The sequence below is a fragment of the Protobothrops mucrosquamatus genome, unplaced genomic scaffold (assembly GCF_001527695.2).
Source record: "Protobothrops mucrosquamatus isolate PMUCROS unplaced genomic scaffold, P.Mucros_1.0 scaffold1082, whole genome shotgun sequence".
Lineage (NCBI taxonomy): Eukaryota > Metazoa > Chordata > Lepidosauria > Squamata > Viperidae > Protobothrops > Protobothrops mucrosquamatus.
In genome coordinates this window covers 266,649-284,196 of record NW_015387310.1, presented here as the reverse complement: position 1 = coordinate 284,196, position 17,548 = coordinate 266,649, and the positions used below count along the sequence as shown (strand labels likewise).

Below are 17,548 nucleotides of genomic sequence, written 5' to 3'. Positions count from 1 at the left end.
GCCGGCTGGATGACTATGGGCCAATCACTAGGAGACGGTGAGTTCTAGTCCCATCTTATTCATGAAAGCCAGCTGGATGACTATGGGTCAATCACTAGGAGATGGTGAGTTCTACTCCCACCTTAGGCATGAAAGCCGGCTGGATGACTATGGGCCAATCACTAGGAGACGGTGAGTTCTAGTCCCGCCTTAGGCATGAAAGCCAGCTGGATGACTATGGGTCAATCACTAGGAGACGGTGAGTTCTAGTCCCACCTTAGTCATGAAAGCCGGCTGGATGACTATGGGCCAGTCACTAGGAGAGGGTGAGTTCTAGTCCCGCCTTAGGCATGAAAGCTGGCTGGATGACTATGGGCCAATCACTAGGAGACGGTGAGTTCTAGTCCCACATGAAAGCCAGCTGGGTAACTTTGGCCAGTCACTCTCTCTGGTTTCTCTAGTTTCTGGGAAGGGTCTTACCTGTTGATTGAAGGTTCTGTTCTAGGCTTCGCCATCTCAGGAATAGGAGGCGTTGGTGTGACAGGTATCGGTGCTACAGGCGTTGGAACACCTGGATTATCCTTTGCTGGGGATGGGCCCACTGCTTTCAGAATTTCAGGGGGTGGAACTGATTGAGATATTGTCTGTATCTGGCTGGGTTTGGGAGACTCAAAGTTCACTACACTGCCATTTTTCCTAGGGGTTGAGGAGCGAGCTGAAGACTCCTGACTGATGCCGTCAGTCTCCTGTTCGGGCCTCTTGCCATTTCCTTCTACGTTTTGGATTCTAGCTAAAAAAATAAAGTTTAGGGAAAAAAAATCAGTTATTGCTTCCCGTCATCAGCTGGAACTGATCAATGGCGTAGCACATATTTGATCCAAAGCACAACCTTAGTAACTCAACCAGCATCCTCCAGCTGAATTTGCCCATCATGTTAAAATGTGACAATGCTTTAATCCTGGCTTGTTAAACAAGAATCAGAAGCTGGATTCACACATCATCCTAAACCATAAACCATGACATCCCAACATTACAAGCTATAACCAAGGTAAAACAAAGTATGGTTTAGGGCAGTGTTTCTCAACCTTGACAATTTTAAGGCATGTGGACTTCAACTCCCAGAATTCCACAGCCAGCATTGCTGGCTGTGGAATTCTGGGAGTTGAAGTCCACATGCCTTAAAATTGTCAAGGTTGAGAAACACTGGTTTAGGGCACTGTTAAATTCAAAACCCGGTGAGAACAGGTTGCCCAAAATTCTTGAATTCTGATTGTAGCTTCATCTTGGGAGTTTCAAAAGCTGATTCTCTAATAATTAACGCGTCGGTCTGAAATTTGTCACAATCTTCTTCTGGTTCTTTCTGCAGCAGGTAAACACGGCTAGGCTAGTCTCCGTATGTTTCATTTGACAGCTTTTGCTTTCAATTATTATTGCATTTTGTGAAAAAGATGACCGAACATACAGTCCAATAATGCCAAGCACCTTAAGGAAGTTTTCGCTCACCTGCTGCCATTTTGACCACTTTTTTCTTGTCTTCCGTTCTTTCCTACAACAGATACCAAATTAACTGGTTAAAACTTCAGCCTTATATAATACGTCTGTTGAAAAACAAAACAAAACATTGCGCTCAAACATCAAATAAAGTTTGTGGGTATAAAAGTTATCTGCACTGCTAACCACCCGTTGATTCATTCTTCTCTCTGGTAATAATTAATTTTATTTTATTGTTTAAATAACTAAAAACATGGTATGAGCATTTAGTCAGCACTTACTGTTTGGATCTGCATCCTTAGTTGGTTGTTGGTGAATTTTAATGACCTCGCAATGCTCTGCAGGTAATATATTAGCATGCTGGGGGGGGGGGGGGTGGAGAGAAATATCAGGAGGAAAAAATATCAGTAGAGATGTCTTTGATTTACATCACATTAAATTAAAAGAACTGAATAAACATAACTACAATAATTTGTTTCCATAATAAGGAGATTTCTTCCCAGCAGCTGGCAATACAAGGACACCTTGTTTGGATTTAGAAGCTAAGGCAGGGCAGACCTGATTAATATTTAGAAGGCACTAGTCATAAATATTAGCTATCTAAATGCAGATCTCTCAGCCTCTTCCATTTGCTGGCTAAAATGGAAGTTCTCCCAGGATAATGACATGGACACAGAGTTTGGAGTCCACTTGAAATACTGACCATCAAATCAAACAAAAGTGTTTAGACTTACAAGAGTAATAATAAAGCTGGAAGGACCACCACGGGACTACTGATATAAGCCATCACAGAGTTAAACCAAGGAGGGAAGTCGTTTCGAATAGTTTCAGACACAATGTCATAGATTTTTTCTTGCCCGCTAGATGGAAAACATTCAGTCAGTTGTTGTCTCAGAAAATCTGCAGCATTTAAAACATTTCAGAATAATTTTCTGTTCACAGCCAAGCTCTGAGCTAGATAAGCTAGGAAGAATGGGGGAAAATGATCACCAATTGAGCAAGCTGGAGGGATAAAGTCCATACATGGATAGACCACAAGTTTCCTCTTAATCAACTTGGGATTAAAACCTTTTCAAGCTGAACTCAAGGCTTCTTATCTACCTCCACTTTTACCTGTGACCCTCCACCTGTTGCTGAACCTCAACTCTCAGAAGACCATGTAAATAAAGTCATGTAAAGACCATGTAAATAAAGTCAATGGAGAGGCGTAGATCAGCAGCCTGACCAGCAGCCTATCCCAGTTCAACCCAGTTCTTTACTGCACCCAAACTTTCCAATAGTATTTATTTTAATGGCATGTGTTCCTCATTTTAAGACAATGATGCCTAAAAGACACACGTGGAACTATCTAATTATGAAAAATCAGGACACCACGACCACAGTATCTATCTTCCAATAGCATTATTTGTGGAATGAGCTCTGATTTTGTAGATGTTTTCCTGTTGTTGTTGTTTTAAATTAACACAAAGTAGGTCTGTTAGCAGAATATTGCTTAGCATGTTAAATGAAGGAACGCCAGTATCCACTTACCTAAATGGGCCACAGTTTAGAGATGGCTTGTAGCGAGCAATTGCAAAAATAGTTGGGAGCATGCACAGAAAGAGCATAAATAGCAGCATAGCTAAGTAGAAGTTGTTAGATCTGAAAAAAAGGTCTCATTGTTACATAAAGCATTACATATCCCTGCTTCTCTAGTAATCCAAGGCCTTTAAAATCCCAACTATAAGGCCAAGTACCAACATTTGTTGGTAGTATTATTAATATTATCAGTAGCAAACATTTTTATAGGGTGTAATACCTTAGTAGGCTTATAGATATACGGCTATGTTATTATAGATAAAATATAGATGTATTTTCTATTTACTTAACTCTGTTTGACCTTCCTTCTCTAAAAGAATGCAAGGGTTCAAATCCATCACGCAAACATTCAATTGCTAGAACCACAACAAAAAAGGTGGAGAAATAACTTCAACACTGCAACGTGGTGAAGTTCCATATTTTATCTTCCAGTCACTGTTTTAAGATGTTGGCAAAGTTTTCTGTAGCCCCATGCAGTAATTTGGAGGAGAGAAACTTACAAGGGGACATGATAACTGTCTTCCAGTAGTTGAGGGGCTGTCACAGAGAAGAGGGGATTGACTTATTTTCCAAAGCGCCAGAGGGCAGGACAAGACGCAATGGGTGGAAGCATGTTAAGGAGAGATCCAGCTTAGAAATAAGGAGAAATTTTCTGACAGTGAGAACAATTAATCGGGACAGCTTGCTTCCCAGAGTTTGTGGGTGCTCTTATCACTGGAGGTTTTGAAAAAATAGAATGGACAACTATTTGATCAGGATGATATAAGGTTTCCTTCCTCAAGCAAGGGGTTGGACTAGCAGACCTCTGAGGTTCCTTCCAGCCTTATGATTCTACGTTCTATCAGTACACTCAGTAAGTTTAACTATTAGGTTTAAAAAGCCAAGTCAAATTAAACCAACTCCTATATCTAATCTATTCGATTTTTTGATCCTTAGATGTTTCTGTTTTGATTTTATGTTCACAAACAATTGTGAAAACCATGACCAGAGCTTGTGTTTTGCTGTTTCTGTGGGGATACATGTGAAGTAACCAACCTTGGTTGGTTACCATATGTGGTGGGAATGCCCAAAGGCCCGTGAGTATTGGAATAGGATACGAAGTTGGTTGAGAGATATGTTAATATTGGACTTAGAGTTAAAACCGGAACTCTTCTTGCTGGGAATAACTACAGAGAAATACAATAAGGGAACAATCTATTTGCTGTTGCACATCTTGACTGCAGCGAGGCTTGCATTTGCGCAAAAATGGAAGAGCAAAGAAATCCCGACAGTTTCAGACACAATATCATAGATTTTTTCTTGCCCGCTAGATGGAAAACATTCAGTTGTTGTCTCAGAAAATCTGCAGCATTTAAAACATTTCAAAATAATTTTCTGTTCACAGCCAAGCTCTGAGCTAGATAAGTTAGGAAGAATGGGGGGAAATGACCACCAGTTGAGCAAGCTGGAAGCATAAAGTCCATACATGGATAGACCACAAGTTTCCTCTTAAACAACTTGGGATTAAAACCTTTTCAAGCTGAACTCAAGGCTTCTTATCAACCAACCTTGAGGCACGGAAGACTTGCTGGTGAGGGACGTTGCAGGTCAAGACTGCCCAGCTTCTTAGGTACATCAGCCCGATCAGCTTCAGAACGTTGAATGCAGGAAGGCAGGGAGAAAAGAAGGCTCCCATCCTAGGAATGGGAACAACCAGGGCCCACTCATCAATCATGTTTTTAATTTATGTAAATCAGCAATAGGATCATATTACCATATGTGTTGGGAATGCGCAAAGGCCCGTGAGTATTGGAATAGGATACAAAGTTGGTTGAGAGATATATTAATATTGGACTTAGAGTTAAAACCGGAACTCTTCTTGCTGTGAATAACTACAGAGAAATACAATAAGGGAACAATCTATTTGCTGTTACGCATCTTGACTGCAGCGAGGCTGGCGTTTGCGCAAAAATGGAAGAGCAAAGAAATCCACACAGAGGAAGAGTCACTATATAAAATATTAGCATGTGCGGAAATGGACAGGCTTACAATGGTTTTGAAAGACAAATGTGGATCAGTTTACTTCGAAACCTGGGATACATTTTACCGCTGGAGAGATTCGAGGAGGACGGTTGGGATTAAAGACTAGCGTTAAGATAGAAATATATGTTATTTTAGAATAAGTACTGTATATAAAACTTAGATGTATATTCAGAGATGAAGAACCGACTGTAAAATGTGGAATAATTTGATAAGAATGTATATACTGGAATGTCACGTTATAGCCAATGTTTTTTTTAATTGTATTATAAATAAAATTTTGTAAAAATAATAATAATAATAATGTTTTTAATTTGGGAAGTAGACTATTAATGAACAAGCTTTTCCTTGCTTCACTCGGAATGGGTTTGGTTATTTATGAGTTTGGCCAACAGGAAGAAATGAATTTGGCCATCACTCATATGAGCAGAGATGAACAGCAAGATGAACACTAGACCAACCATCAAGTAAGCATTGCCCCAGTGAAGGAACTACTAATGCAGACAAGCTAACAGTGTACAACTCTTAGTAAACAATTTCCCTTTTTGGGAATGCAGTTACTGGTCTGCGGCTCAAAGGCAATATGATGTAAGTTCCTCGAAAATTAGCTATCACTAAGATAAACAGAACGAAGTTAATTTGTTACCAGATCATCCCTTGATTGTAGACCAAATGCAGGACGTTTTCTGCTATTTTAAATTCCCCATATTCTGGCTGCAAAGTAACGAACAACAGCAATGAAAAAGATTTAGTAGCAAATTATTATATATTTTTTAAAAGATACATCTGGGGCAATGTTTCTTACATTTTTTTTCCTCTCTGCTCCCTTTGCCACTTTTAAAAATCATGCAGGACGAAAGAGCTTCTGCGTGCATGGGTTAGATTTATCAATATTTACTGTATTACAAATTCTGATGTCTTCGCTGCTACTATCGCTTCTCGTGATTGTTTGAAGGGATTGAAATGTTTTATTATTTTTCAACATAGGCTGGCAAATAATTTTATTTTTGCAGGCCCCCTGAGAGGGTCTCGGGGGATTTCAGAGGTCCTCTGTCCAGACTTTAAGAAATACTGATTTAAAGCATTAAAGATCTGCTTTCTAGTTATTGGTTCAGATCAAATATAGGTGGAACACTGCCCTCTATTGGTTGAAAGTATTATGGATCGATCCTTGCACCACTCACTGAAAGCAATGGAGGAGGAAGATTTTAAAAAGAGCCCTACCTCCTATGGAACATGCTCCAGTTTATACTTTTTTAATTATTTGTTTGAACCTATACTCACAAACTTGCTTTCCAGATCCCAGCACCAGCAGTCACTTAAATACCGGACAAAAAGACCACGGAAAAAATCAATCAGGAGGATGCTAGCCACAGTGAACAGCATATCGATAATTGACAATTTCAACATCTCCTGAAACAAAACACAATGCAATGACCGACAGTAACACTTAAAACACACACACATACACACACACACACCAAAACGTGTATTACTACCTAGGCATTTAACACTGAAATGCATAACATATTTGTAAGTGGAGTATTTATAATAAAAAAAATAAGCAGCGTCCTTGCTACTTTAGAAACAGCAGAGGCAATAATAGTAAGGATGGGAAGACAGGTCTCCATTGATCCTCCTGCCAAACATTTCTTCAGTTTTGGTGCCATCAGTGGAAAAAGAAAATAGCTTGGGTAAGGGTGAGACCTACTTGACCAACATAGGTCTCCCAGCATTGATTTTTGTGACTTTCGCCGTTGGCGTCGTAAGGTGCTGTATTGTTGACTTCAACCAGGTGAGCGTAGCTGTGGGTGTGATTCTCAGATAGAAGGAAAGTGCCATTCTTAATCATTTGCATATTTGGAATTGGGGTTGAAAAGTTGTGCTCCAGGAGGGTTTTTGCTGCTAAGAAGGTGGTGGTACCCATGGTGTTGCTTCCATTTTTATGAACCTCGGCCTTCTGAAATCATATATGGAAATGGAAAGTCAGAGAGTGGGTCTTTCCACTTCCCCAGTCCTGTTCAAAGCTTTTAAGTCACAGTCTGCAGCCTCAAGAATACTTGGACTTTGCCAAAAAAACTAGGTAATAGAGCAGGGGTGTCTAACTCGTGTCACAACTTTTTTTCCCATTGCCGGCAATGGGGTGGGCACGGTTTCGGCATGACGCATCCGGCCTGCGGGCCGGCAGTTTGACACCCCTGTAATACAGCCTGGAGTCTCCCTCCTGCTCAGCAATTGCTGCTTAATTATAATTGCCACTGTGTCAAGAGAAAAAAAAATATTTAAAACATTTAAATTAAACCAAAGCAAGTTTAGTTCTTATTATGAGTGTACTTAACTTTGTCTTTCCAATGTCACTTTTTGGGAATGTAATCACAACAGCCAAAACATCCCTGGTTAGGGGATGGAGACAATTAATTGAATATTGTTTTATTCTTATATATTACTTCTTTTTTCCCCTACAGTAGTGCAGCTTATGCTTTTATGTCAGGTTTATGAATTGTGTGGATTGAATTTCTGTTATATTCCAACCCACGTGAGATAATATTTTGAGGTAACATTTTTATAGCTATTACAAGTAAAAGGGGAAGACAAAAAAAAAAATGAGAGCGTTAACATTTATCATTTTTACAATGAAATACTGAAGAGGTACAGATGTGTAATTCTGCCTCAACTGTGTGCTGAAGTGTTTCAGTTCACCAAAATCCCTACTGGTCTCAAGGGGATTACTGCAAAGCACCGAGATCATCTTGCTACCCAAAATGATAAAGACTTGCAACTTACAACAATGCTCATGCTATCCACTTTATCCAGAAGTGCAATGATCAAGCTGTAGAGATTTCCCAAATATAAGACCAACACTCTGGGGGGAAAAAAACAACAACAACCAAGAAGCAAAAATTGGCAAATGTTTTTTCACTGGAAGTCCACCCCATTCCATCTGTCACTTCAGGTGGAAATGATTGAGGCCATTTTTATTCTGCTAAGTCAGGGGTCTTCAAACTTGGCCCTTTTAGGACTTGTGGACTTCAACTCCCAGAATTCCTCAGTCAGGCACGCCGGCTGAGGAAGTCTGGGAGTTGAAATCCACAAGTCCTAAAAGGGCCAAGTTTGAAGACCCCTGCTTGTGGACTTCAACTCCCAGAATTCCTCAGCCAGGCACGCTGGCTGAGGAAGTCTGGGAGTTGAAGTCCACAAGTCCTAAAAGGGCCAAGTTTGAAGACCCCTGTGCTAAGTGGATGTGATGCACACCTGGCGAGCTGGAAGCGGAGCGTAGTTCTGGGATGATACATCTCCAGGGCAGCTATCAGTTCAAAGGCAGATGGTGCGAGCATGGTAATCAGGGAGACAACCACACTCACCTGGAAACAAGAAAAGAATGTCTTATTTTCAAGGGGAAAAGGCGCTTGATTTTTATGCAATTATTAAACCATCACGTATATCCGAATAGAGCTCTTTGCTGGAACTTCATCCTTGACAGATTTTGTGACACAACTCAAAAATGCACCCAGGCACAAACACTTACCATAAAAGCATTTCGAGAGAGCGATATCTGTTTTTTGTATTTCTAGTCGCATCCGTTTTCTTGAAAGCCAATTTATCAAGAGATTTTTCCACGATAGAATGCATGTAGTTAATATTTTCAGCCAGTTATCCATTTGGGGACCTGCATTTTCTTAACGTATTCTTACATGATGTCTTAAAAGTGAGAGCGCAAACATTCTGAGCACCATGCAGTTCAAAATACAGTCCAGGTTTTGGTTTATTCATTGGCTTGAAAGTCTAACACAGTGGTTCTCAACCTTTTTAATGCCGCGACCCCAACCGGTCGTAAGTCGAGGACTAAACCGGTCGTAAGTCGAGGACTAAACTGGTCGTAAGTCGAGGACTAAACCAGTCGTAAGTCAAGGACTACCCAACCGGTCGTAAGTCGAGGACTTTCCCTGCCCAGGAGCGCCACGCATGCGAGGTTCCGCCCCCTGCGCTGGCCGAGGCGTAGCTGGCAAGCGGCAGAGACAGAGCAGGCCGACCACCAGCTGGCCCAGCCCAAGGGAGGTAAGGCACCCGCCGGAAAAGGGGGGAAAAAAATGGCGGACAAAAAAAATGGCGGACAGCCTTGCTTGGCGACCCCCACGGAATGGTCGATCGACCCCAAATGGGGTCCCGACCCACAGGTTGAGAACCACTGGTCTAACACAAAGTAAGTTGCTATCAACATGCAAATGGAATGACGTTTCTGCCATGGCCCTTCCAGGAGGATGGAGAACAAACATCTGAAAACACAGGCACATAGAGTCTGTGTCCAGGATGATATCGTCATCTCGTCATTATAATGGCTCGTAAACAGCCATTACGTGTAGCTCAGTTAAAGAGGAAAAGGATCAAGATTATCTCATTTTGGGAAAGGAGTCTGAAGCTCAGAAAATGTGCTCTCACCTCATTTTTTTCCCACAAGGTCAGCTCTGTCTTCGTCCTTTCCAACCTCTGGGATCGATCCACGACAAAATAAATGATGTAAATACTTCCAGCCAGTGAGAGAAGGACCAAGATGTTTGCAATGATTCTTAAGCTTATTGTCACCGCTCTGAATGTGGAGAGGAGCACACGGGAAGCAGAAAAGAGATTCAGATCATTTCAGTAGTTTACATAACAGCTTAAGAGACAGAGCTGGCTTCTGTCTCTCCCTGACCAGTATATCACTAGAGGGGAAAATTGTATGCATACGTACAGATTTGTGCTCTTTTTCTTTTCCTGCTCTTCCAATATAGCTTCCTTAAAAGACACAAAGACAAAATAGCCTATACATAAATAATATAAATATAAATAAACAGGCCCTAAAGTTGTCCACTCCGACAAAGGTTTTGGGTGACTTACGGTCAATATCCTTCTAATGACTCCACACAATACAACTTTATAGTATTTTTGTTTGTCTACTGTATCGTAGGCACCGGTTCTTTTCCGCTTGAATGTTGATTAGCTTACCCTGATGCTGTTCACTATGGCAGCGGATTTACTCTCTGCAGCTTCAGGGTTGCCAATTAAATAGTCCCAAGCACAAAACACTCGCCAGCAAAAGGTGTAGTTTTCATCAGAAGCACTGGCAAGGCTCATTCTGGAATTTTTGGCCATTCTGGAAAATAACAATCAAATGACCCATACATTGTTGTTGTTGTTGTTGTTGTTGTTGTTGTTGTTGTTATTATTATTATTATTATTATTATTATTATTATTATTTATTGAATTTATATACCGCCCTATCTCCCTTACGGGACTCAGGGCAGTGAACAGGCGATAATAAAAACCATGATAAATATACACAAGTTTCTATTCTAAAATCAAATTAAATAACAGGCCTGCTCTAAAAGTACCCCATACAAAACCCCCACTAAAACATAATCAAACTACGCCAGGCCGGCCGCATGGAATAGATGGGCCTTCAGGGCTCGGCGAAAACCAGGGATGATGATTGATGATGATGATGATGATAATAATAATAACAACAACAACAATGTTGGAAGGGACCTTGGAGGTCATCGAGTCCAACCCCCTGCTCAGGCAGGAAACCCTATACTATTTCAGACAAATGGCTGTACAGTCTCTTCTTAAAAACCTCCAGTGTTGGAGCATTCACCGCTTCTGGAGGCAGATTGTTCCACTGATTAATTCCACTGTCAAGAAATTTCTCTTTAGTTCTAGGTTGCTTCTCTCTTTGGTTGGTTTCCATCCGTTGCTTCTTGTCCTGCCTTTAGTTGCTTTGGGGAATAGCTTGACTCCCTCTTCTTTGGGGCAGCCCCTGAGATATTGGAACGTAGCTATCATGTCCCCCCTCATCCTTCTCATCATTAGACTAGACATACCCAATTCCAGCAACCGTTCCTTGTGTCTTTTAGCCTCCCCTAATCATCTTTGTTGCTCTTCTCTGCACTCTTTCTAGAGTCTCAACACCTTTTTTTACATCGTGGTGACCAAAACTGGATGCAGTAGCCCAAGTGTGGCCTTACCAAGGCATTGTAAAGTGGTATTAATACTTCACGTGATCTTGATTCTATCCCTCTGTTAATGCAGCCCAGCGCTGTGCTGGCTTGAAGGACTCTGATTGAGGTATCTCAACCTACTAATTCTAGCTAATATCATAACTGCAGTCTCATCGGTACACACTTCCATTATTTTTAGCCCATTTCTATTCGGTTTCATTTGCTATCTTGCCTAACGAAGAGAACTGAAGAACTTAAAATTGCTGTAGGTCATTTAATGACTTTGAGTTCATAAAGGTATTACATTTTGGTTTAGGCGAGCTCCTTTGTTTTTCAGTTTGTTTGCTTCCAGTTCCTAGTGAACAAACTGGATAAAGTCGAATAATTTATTTTATTTTTTTTTAAAAAAATAGGTGGTTGCCATGAAAAGTGCCGCCTTACTTTTTCAACAGAATGATAAAACTGTAGGCAAACACCGCCATTCCGACAAGGAAGTAGGCAAGGGGCAACCGGTAACCAGCACTCCCAATTTTCCTCGTCTGCCCATAGTATCCATAGAACAAAACGGAATACTGAAGGTAACCCTACAGAAATAGAAATAACATAGTTATCCATAGCATTTCTATCTAAGAAGTGTGTGTGTGTGTGTGTGTGTGTGTGTCTACTAGGGAAGATTTTCTGCTTGCCCCCAAAGACCAGATGGTATCCAGATCCTGTGCAGAATGAAGTTGATCACTGGGGATCTGCTTGTTGGGAGTACTTCCAAAAGCATCTCCAGCCAAGATCTGTAAGAAAAACCAAGTCTGGAAATTAGGTAGGTAGATGGACAGGTAGATTTTACAGTACTTTGCACACCACCCAGGCCATACAGAAAACACTTTATTGAATTAGTCTCCAGACCATTTCAAGTATCCAGCTCATATGACACCCCGTATGATGTCCTCAAGTCCCTTCAAGATACTTTGAGACATTTCAGGGTCTTCAGTCAAGGTCAAATGGTCCGCTCTTGGTCTGAAACAAGTGTTGGTTTCCATATGGAAATCTAAAAGAATCACTTACTTCTGGCAAAACCACAAAGGCTCCTGTCATTGTGGTGAGAACAATGTTGATGCCAAACAGCCATCGCAAAAAGATAAAGTAAGAGGCAACCCCTGAGCCAAAGTGACCTAGACACAAAGAAACACATCACATCAGGCCCCCAAAGTCTTCAAGAAAAGATGTTTTCAGCTTTTCCCAGTAGGCAGATTGGGTATGTCTAGTTTAACGAAGAGAAGGACGAGGGGGGACATGATAGCAGCGTTCCAATATCTCAGGGGCTGCCCCAAAGAAGAGGGAGTCAAGCTATTCTCCAAGGCGCCTGAAGGCAGGACAAGAAGCAACGGATGGAAACTGATCAAGGAGAGAAGCAACTTGGAACTAAGGAGAAACTTCCTGACAGTTAGAACAATTAACCAATGGAACAACCTGCCTCCAGAAGTGGTGAATGCTCCAACACTGGAAGTTTTTAAGAAGAGACTGGACGGCTATTTGTCTGAAATGGTGTAGGGTTACCTGCCTGAGCAGGGGGTTGGACTCGATGACCTCCAAGGTCCCTTCCAACTATTATTATTATTATTATTATTATTATTATTATTATTATTATTATTATTATTATTATTATTATTATTATTATTATTATTATTATTATTATTATTTCAGCTCCCTTGCTGAAAAAGAACCCTTCCGAGCTTCAGTCCATCTGATCTCCAGAAATGGAGGGAAGCCAGCTACTTTTCCTGACATGATCAATGTAGCCATGTCAACTCTAGCGAGGAGATGCAGTCCTGCAAGTAACTCAGAGTCAAAGAATATCGGACAGTCATGACGTTGATACCATGCTTACTAGCAAACGATCAGTATTTCATCTCATCCTACATAGACAATCATTAATGGTTTCTACCACAGCCCTTTTACATGCTTATTGAATGTAAGTCTCACTGATTTGGATGGAATTTACTCTGATAAAGCATGTGTAGGATCATAGCTCCAAAACTGAAATAGATTTGTCTTAAAATCTGACATATGGCAAAAGTTAGGGAAACTGGATTTGAATTAGCCCAACAAAAACTTCCCAGTTCCTAGCATTTTCTTTTTAATTCAATGTTTTGAATTTTTCAAGACGTGTATACTTACTTTCAATTTTCTTGATTCTCATCTCCCAAGGAATAAAGATGACCATGAAGTTATATGCAAGCCTAATAAATTTTCTCCATAGCTAGAAAAGCAAAATAGACACACACACTTAGAACACACATACATTGCCTTGCCTTGCTGATTTTCTGTTATTTTCTTCCTCTAATTCACCATTATTTTACTTAATATATTTACTTTAGTAATTATGTTCTTGAAATATTTTTATCTTGCATATCAGTAATATCAGTAATATTTTAATTCTGTAATGTTCACAGAACTTTAATATTGAAATATAAAACAAGATAATATAGTAGCTACAGTAATTAACTTTGCCATTCAGTTGAGTCCATATAATATTGTATTTCTGAACCACAACACGAGCAGAAAAATCAGTTTTCCTTTTAATGTGTGTTTCTCCAACTTTTCCAGCTAGTTCACAAATTCCACTGATTAATATCAACACATTGGCATTCAGATGTTGGTGAATGTGTTCTAAACCAACTCAATACATAAATCATCTATTCTGCAATCAAGGCTAATGAATTTTATAATGCTTGCCCAGCTGTATAGCTGCTGTTGGAAGTATTTTAATTAAAGAAAGAATGGTCCAAAGGCTCAAACTTCAGAAAGCCTTCTGACTCAAAACCAATAACGCAACCATTTCAGCAAGCCAAATGAAACAGTTGCAAAGGCTTTGGATGATAGATAGTGGGTGTTCAATTGCTAAATAATATTCACAATAGGTGAACTTTCCCCAATGAATCTTTCTCTGATAGAGCCATTAAAGGTAGAAAGCCTTGCCAGGAAAGGAAAGGAGATCTGTAAACAGTATTTCTCAATTTCACTGAGATGACAATGATATCATTTGGAAATATTTCTCTCTGTAAATAGAAAGGCTAGGCTCATTTTCATGAAAAGTGAGCTCTGGAGCTTTTAATGAAAACCAGACCAACCTCTGCTCCAGCAGCTTGATAGCCTCTTGTCCGAGTCAGACGACCTTCGTACTTCAATACAATCTCTTTAGCTTGTCTGCCAAGGGAAGAAAGCGGTGGGTTTTTGATGACCCAAATCTCATTATAGGTCTGGTTCCGGCCATTCCCTTTTCATAAACAACATTAAACAAATGGCGCCAAGTAGTGGGGCTTTCTGCAGCCAAAGTGCCCTTGTTATTCTTATAACAAATGGGAGACTCTTAATGTTCCTTCCTTTACAAAAATCAGAGGGAAAAGGAAGGTTACCAATCAGCAGTTACAGATGCTTTATTCTCTGTTATGGAACTACCAACCCTTACAACTGTGGACCAGAGAAGAGAGCAAGGGGGGGATAAAATTTAAGGAGTCAGGGGTCCACCACCCAGTCTCCAGACTTTCAGGAAAATCACAAGGAAGGACAGAGTTGAGCTCTGTGAACTGATCATTTATTTCATCTACATTTTTATAAGACCACCCAGTTCACAATGGATGCAGAGTGGCTAACTTGCAGTGACCGTGAAAGCAAATTAAAAGAAGACTGCACCACACAGCACAGCTATCGAACTAGAACATAAGAGACCCAGCTTGATTTAAGGATTAAGTTTTTGAGTAGAAATAAGAAAAAAAATGGGTGATTATTGTATGAAAATGATTATATAACGGAATGAAGAAAAAGGAAGAGACGTTCTAGATTGGGATTGAATTAATAATTAATTGAATGTGATTCTAATAAGAGGATGTGTTTTGTTTGATAAGGTGGATGATATTAGGTTTGATAATTAATTGGATGAAATCAGAATCTTGTCTAAGGGACTCAAATGATTTAAGGTTGATATTATTTTGTTAGCTTAAAAAAAAATCGATCGATTGATGGATTAGATATGTATAGGACAGATCAATATTTTATCTTAACTGGGAGATATTAGTGGAAGAAGGAATAAACAAGATTTATGATGAAATTAAAGAATTAGGATACATTTGGAAGGGATACCTGAACTGATAATGTGTGTATTTAAAGTTAAATTTGATTATGGTCTTGTAATTGCATAAAGCTCTAAAACAGGTATAGGGTTAATAGCAATTTGTTAGAAATAGACTATTTTAAATATATAAGCTATTTGAGGGAAATAGAGAGGGAATATTTGATGTACTGATTGAGTTATTTACATATGTTTTGTTTTTGGATTTTTGATTACCCCAGCACCACGGTGTGTCTCGAGCACTTTGTATTAAGAATTAAAAAACCAATAAAATTTGTTTTTTTTTTAAAAAAGAGAGAGACCCAGCTTCAAGTCCCCACTCAGCCCAAGAACGTCCCTTGGTGACTATGGGCCAAACCTTCCCTCTCAGTCCAAGAGCCAGGGTGGTACAGGGGTGAAGCTGTTGGAGAGGGAAGACCCAAGTTCTAATCCCCCTTCAGTCATAGAAACTGCCTGGAGGACTTAAGGCCAACCACTTTATTTCATCTTCATTGTTGGTGAAGGAAAGAACAGACAAAAAAGGAGTACAATATAGGCTACCTTTCATTTTTGGCTATAAATCTGGCAGATAGGTAGCCTGCAGCTCAGATACCTTTTTCTCCAAGGAGATGCAATCACTGAACATGATTGCATTGGCTTTGCAATCTTAAAACAATTGTTTCACACCAGTCATTCTCCACAAGTCACCCCGTTACCTCAATGCTCGGAGTTTTTGCCTCATGGGCCATGGCCTGCAACGAATGTTGGCCATAATTTCCTTCTGAAATTGTATGTTCTGGAAGATCTGTTCCGGATCATTGCTGTCGACCTTCTCATCCCCATTATCTTCATCTGAGTTGCTAAAAATAGCCCGACCCCACAAGAAACACACATAAGGGAAACCATGATCAATGCTTCTCTCAGAAACAGTCACAAAAACACAGATTTGCTTATTGCCTAGCTTACAATTTCAGTGCCAAAGCCAGTCCATGTATTTTAGTCCAAACTGCCACTGGCTTAGGAGGAAGGCTTACATAGTTATTATTTGCACCCCAAAAAAAGGTCTGGTTTTCCTTCTCTTACCTATGTGTGAATCTATGCCAAGCAAATCATGAACGTGGGTGACATTGCTCCATTAAACAAACCCAAACACTTGGTTTAACTCTGCTTCAAATTTCAAAGCTGAGAAATTTCATACGGCTAAAAAGTCCAATATCAGCACGGACTTGCTGTATGTTTAATTACAAGGTCTGTCTTCCTACCCATCGGAACGGCATTATCAGATTTTTGCTATCGAGAGCTGTCCATCAATAGTTGTGTTGAAGTGAGAATTCTGACAGGTGATATTTGCCTTGCCAAACAGCATCTGAAGAATTCTTTCCCTTGTACCATGTTTCAGCAGTTTGATTGAATAGAACAGAAAATCAATTCCTCACCTGTGGGGTGGTTCTGGATAGGTGTAGATGCTGGCATGTCGCTTCACAGTTTTCGATCTCTTGCAGGTTGTTGCATTTTTCGCAGCTGAACTGCTACCTCCAAATGACATCTTAGAACTTTCTGATTGTTTTTTTTAAAAGAGTAGCCAAGTTGCAGGAAGCTGGGGAAAGATGATTAGAAACCAGATATAAAAAGAGTTATAAACTGATAGATGTTGAAGTGGAGTCTGTTTCCATCCTAGTCTGCATCAGACACTCCTAGGTCTGAGAAATATCAGAAAGCTCAGAATACGTACATAGTCTTAAAGGCACAGCACATCAAAAGCTGTAGCACTGTAGCATGCCTCTCCCACATATCCAAGGTGGGGGGAAATGGAATCTGTTTTGGTATAATTAGCTGCAATCCTAAATTATTGTAGCAGAAATCATCTGATCATAGCGTACTTTATGATATGCATTTAACTCTAATCAAATAATGGGGATAGTCCTAGCGCATGAAATAATCAGTTCTGATCATGATTAATGTTTCAGAACAGAAAGATTACACCAGTATAGCTTTACTGGATTACATCAGGGTTTTGTAAACTGGACAGCTCATTATGGAAATGGATCAAAGTAACCAACTGGATTTGATTTCTTTGTAACCTGCAGGGATTCTTCAATGCACGTAGAAAGTTGTTAAAAATCTAGAGGAGGGATAATGAATAAGCACATAATGGAAGACCCTCCAATAAAGCTGGTGAGCTACAAGCAAGCTCTATGCAGATGTTCAACTGTCTTGGAAAACATAGGAAGGCACAATGTTGGTTTCCTCAACCTGATGTTTATTTTTATAATGTTGAGCTTATTTGCTGTTCAGGTAGGTGAGTTGCTGGAATAGATGATACTTTTTTTTAAAAAAAAAAAGCATACAGTATAGAATTGTAGGTGAGCAGAAGAAGGATCTCATATATATCTCCCCCCCCCCC

General features: G+C 40.0%; 1 protein-coding gene across 1 annotated transcript; it reads right to left on the bottom strand.

Moving 5' to 3' along the window:
* Positions 1 to 455: 455 nt before the first annotated feature.
* Positions 456 to 16,690, bottom strand: TMC3 (transmembrane channel like 3). The gene is made up of 21 exons (XM_015820193.1): positions 16,581 to 16,690; positions 15,861 to 16,061; positions 14,168 to 14,243; positions 13,215 to 13,296; positions 12,102 to 12,208; positions 11,729 to 11,827; positions 11,484 to 11,626; positions 10,051 to 10,198; positions 9,797 to 9,840; positions 9,505 to 9,652; positions 8,320 to 8,429; positions 7,852 to 7,930; positions 6,779 to 7,027; positions 6,352 to 6,480; positions 5,714 to 5,781; positions 4,596 to 4,724; positions 3,001 to 3,111; positions 2,205 to 2,330; positions 1,752 to 1,830; positions 1,483 to 1,525; positions 456 to 769 (listed from the first exon to the last, which is right to left on the bottom strand). The coding sequence occupies exons 1-21, from the start codon at positions 16,688 to 16,690 to the stop codon at positions 456 to 458; spliced, it is 2,595 nt and encodes an 864-aa protein (XP_015675679.1).
* Between the last annotated feature and the right edge of the window lie 858 nt (positions 16,691 to 17,548).

Bases quoted from the DNA above. Each gene is read 5' to 3' on its own strand.
- TMC3 (XM_015820193.1), bottom strand. From the start codon at position 16,690: ATGTCATTTGGAGGTAGCAGTTCAGCTGCGAAAAATGCAACAACCTGC. The intron at 10,199-11,483 runs GTAAGGCGGCAC...GTTATTTTCCAG, and splicing joins TTTATCATTCTGTTGAAAAA to AATGGCCAAAAATTCCAGAA. The intron at 3,112-4,595 runs GTTGGTTGATAA...CCTTTTTTTCAG, and splicing joins CAAGTCTTCCGTGCCTCAAG to ATCTAACAACTTCTACTTAG.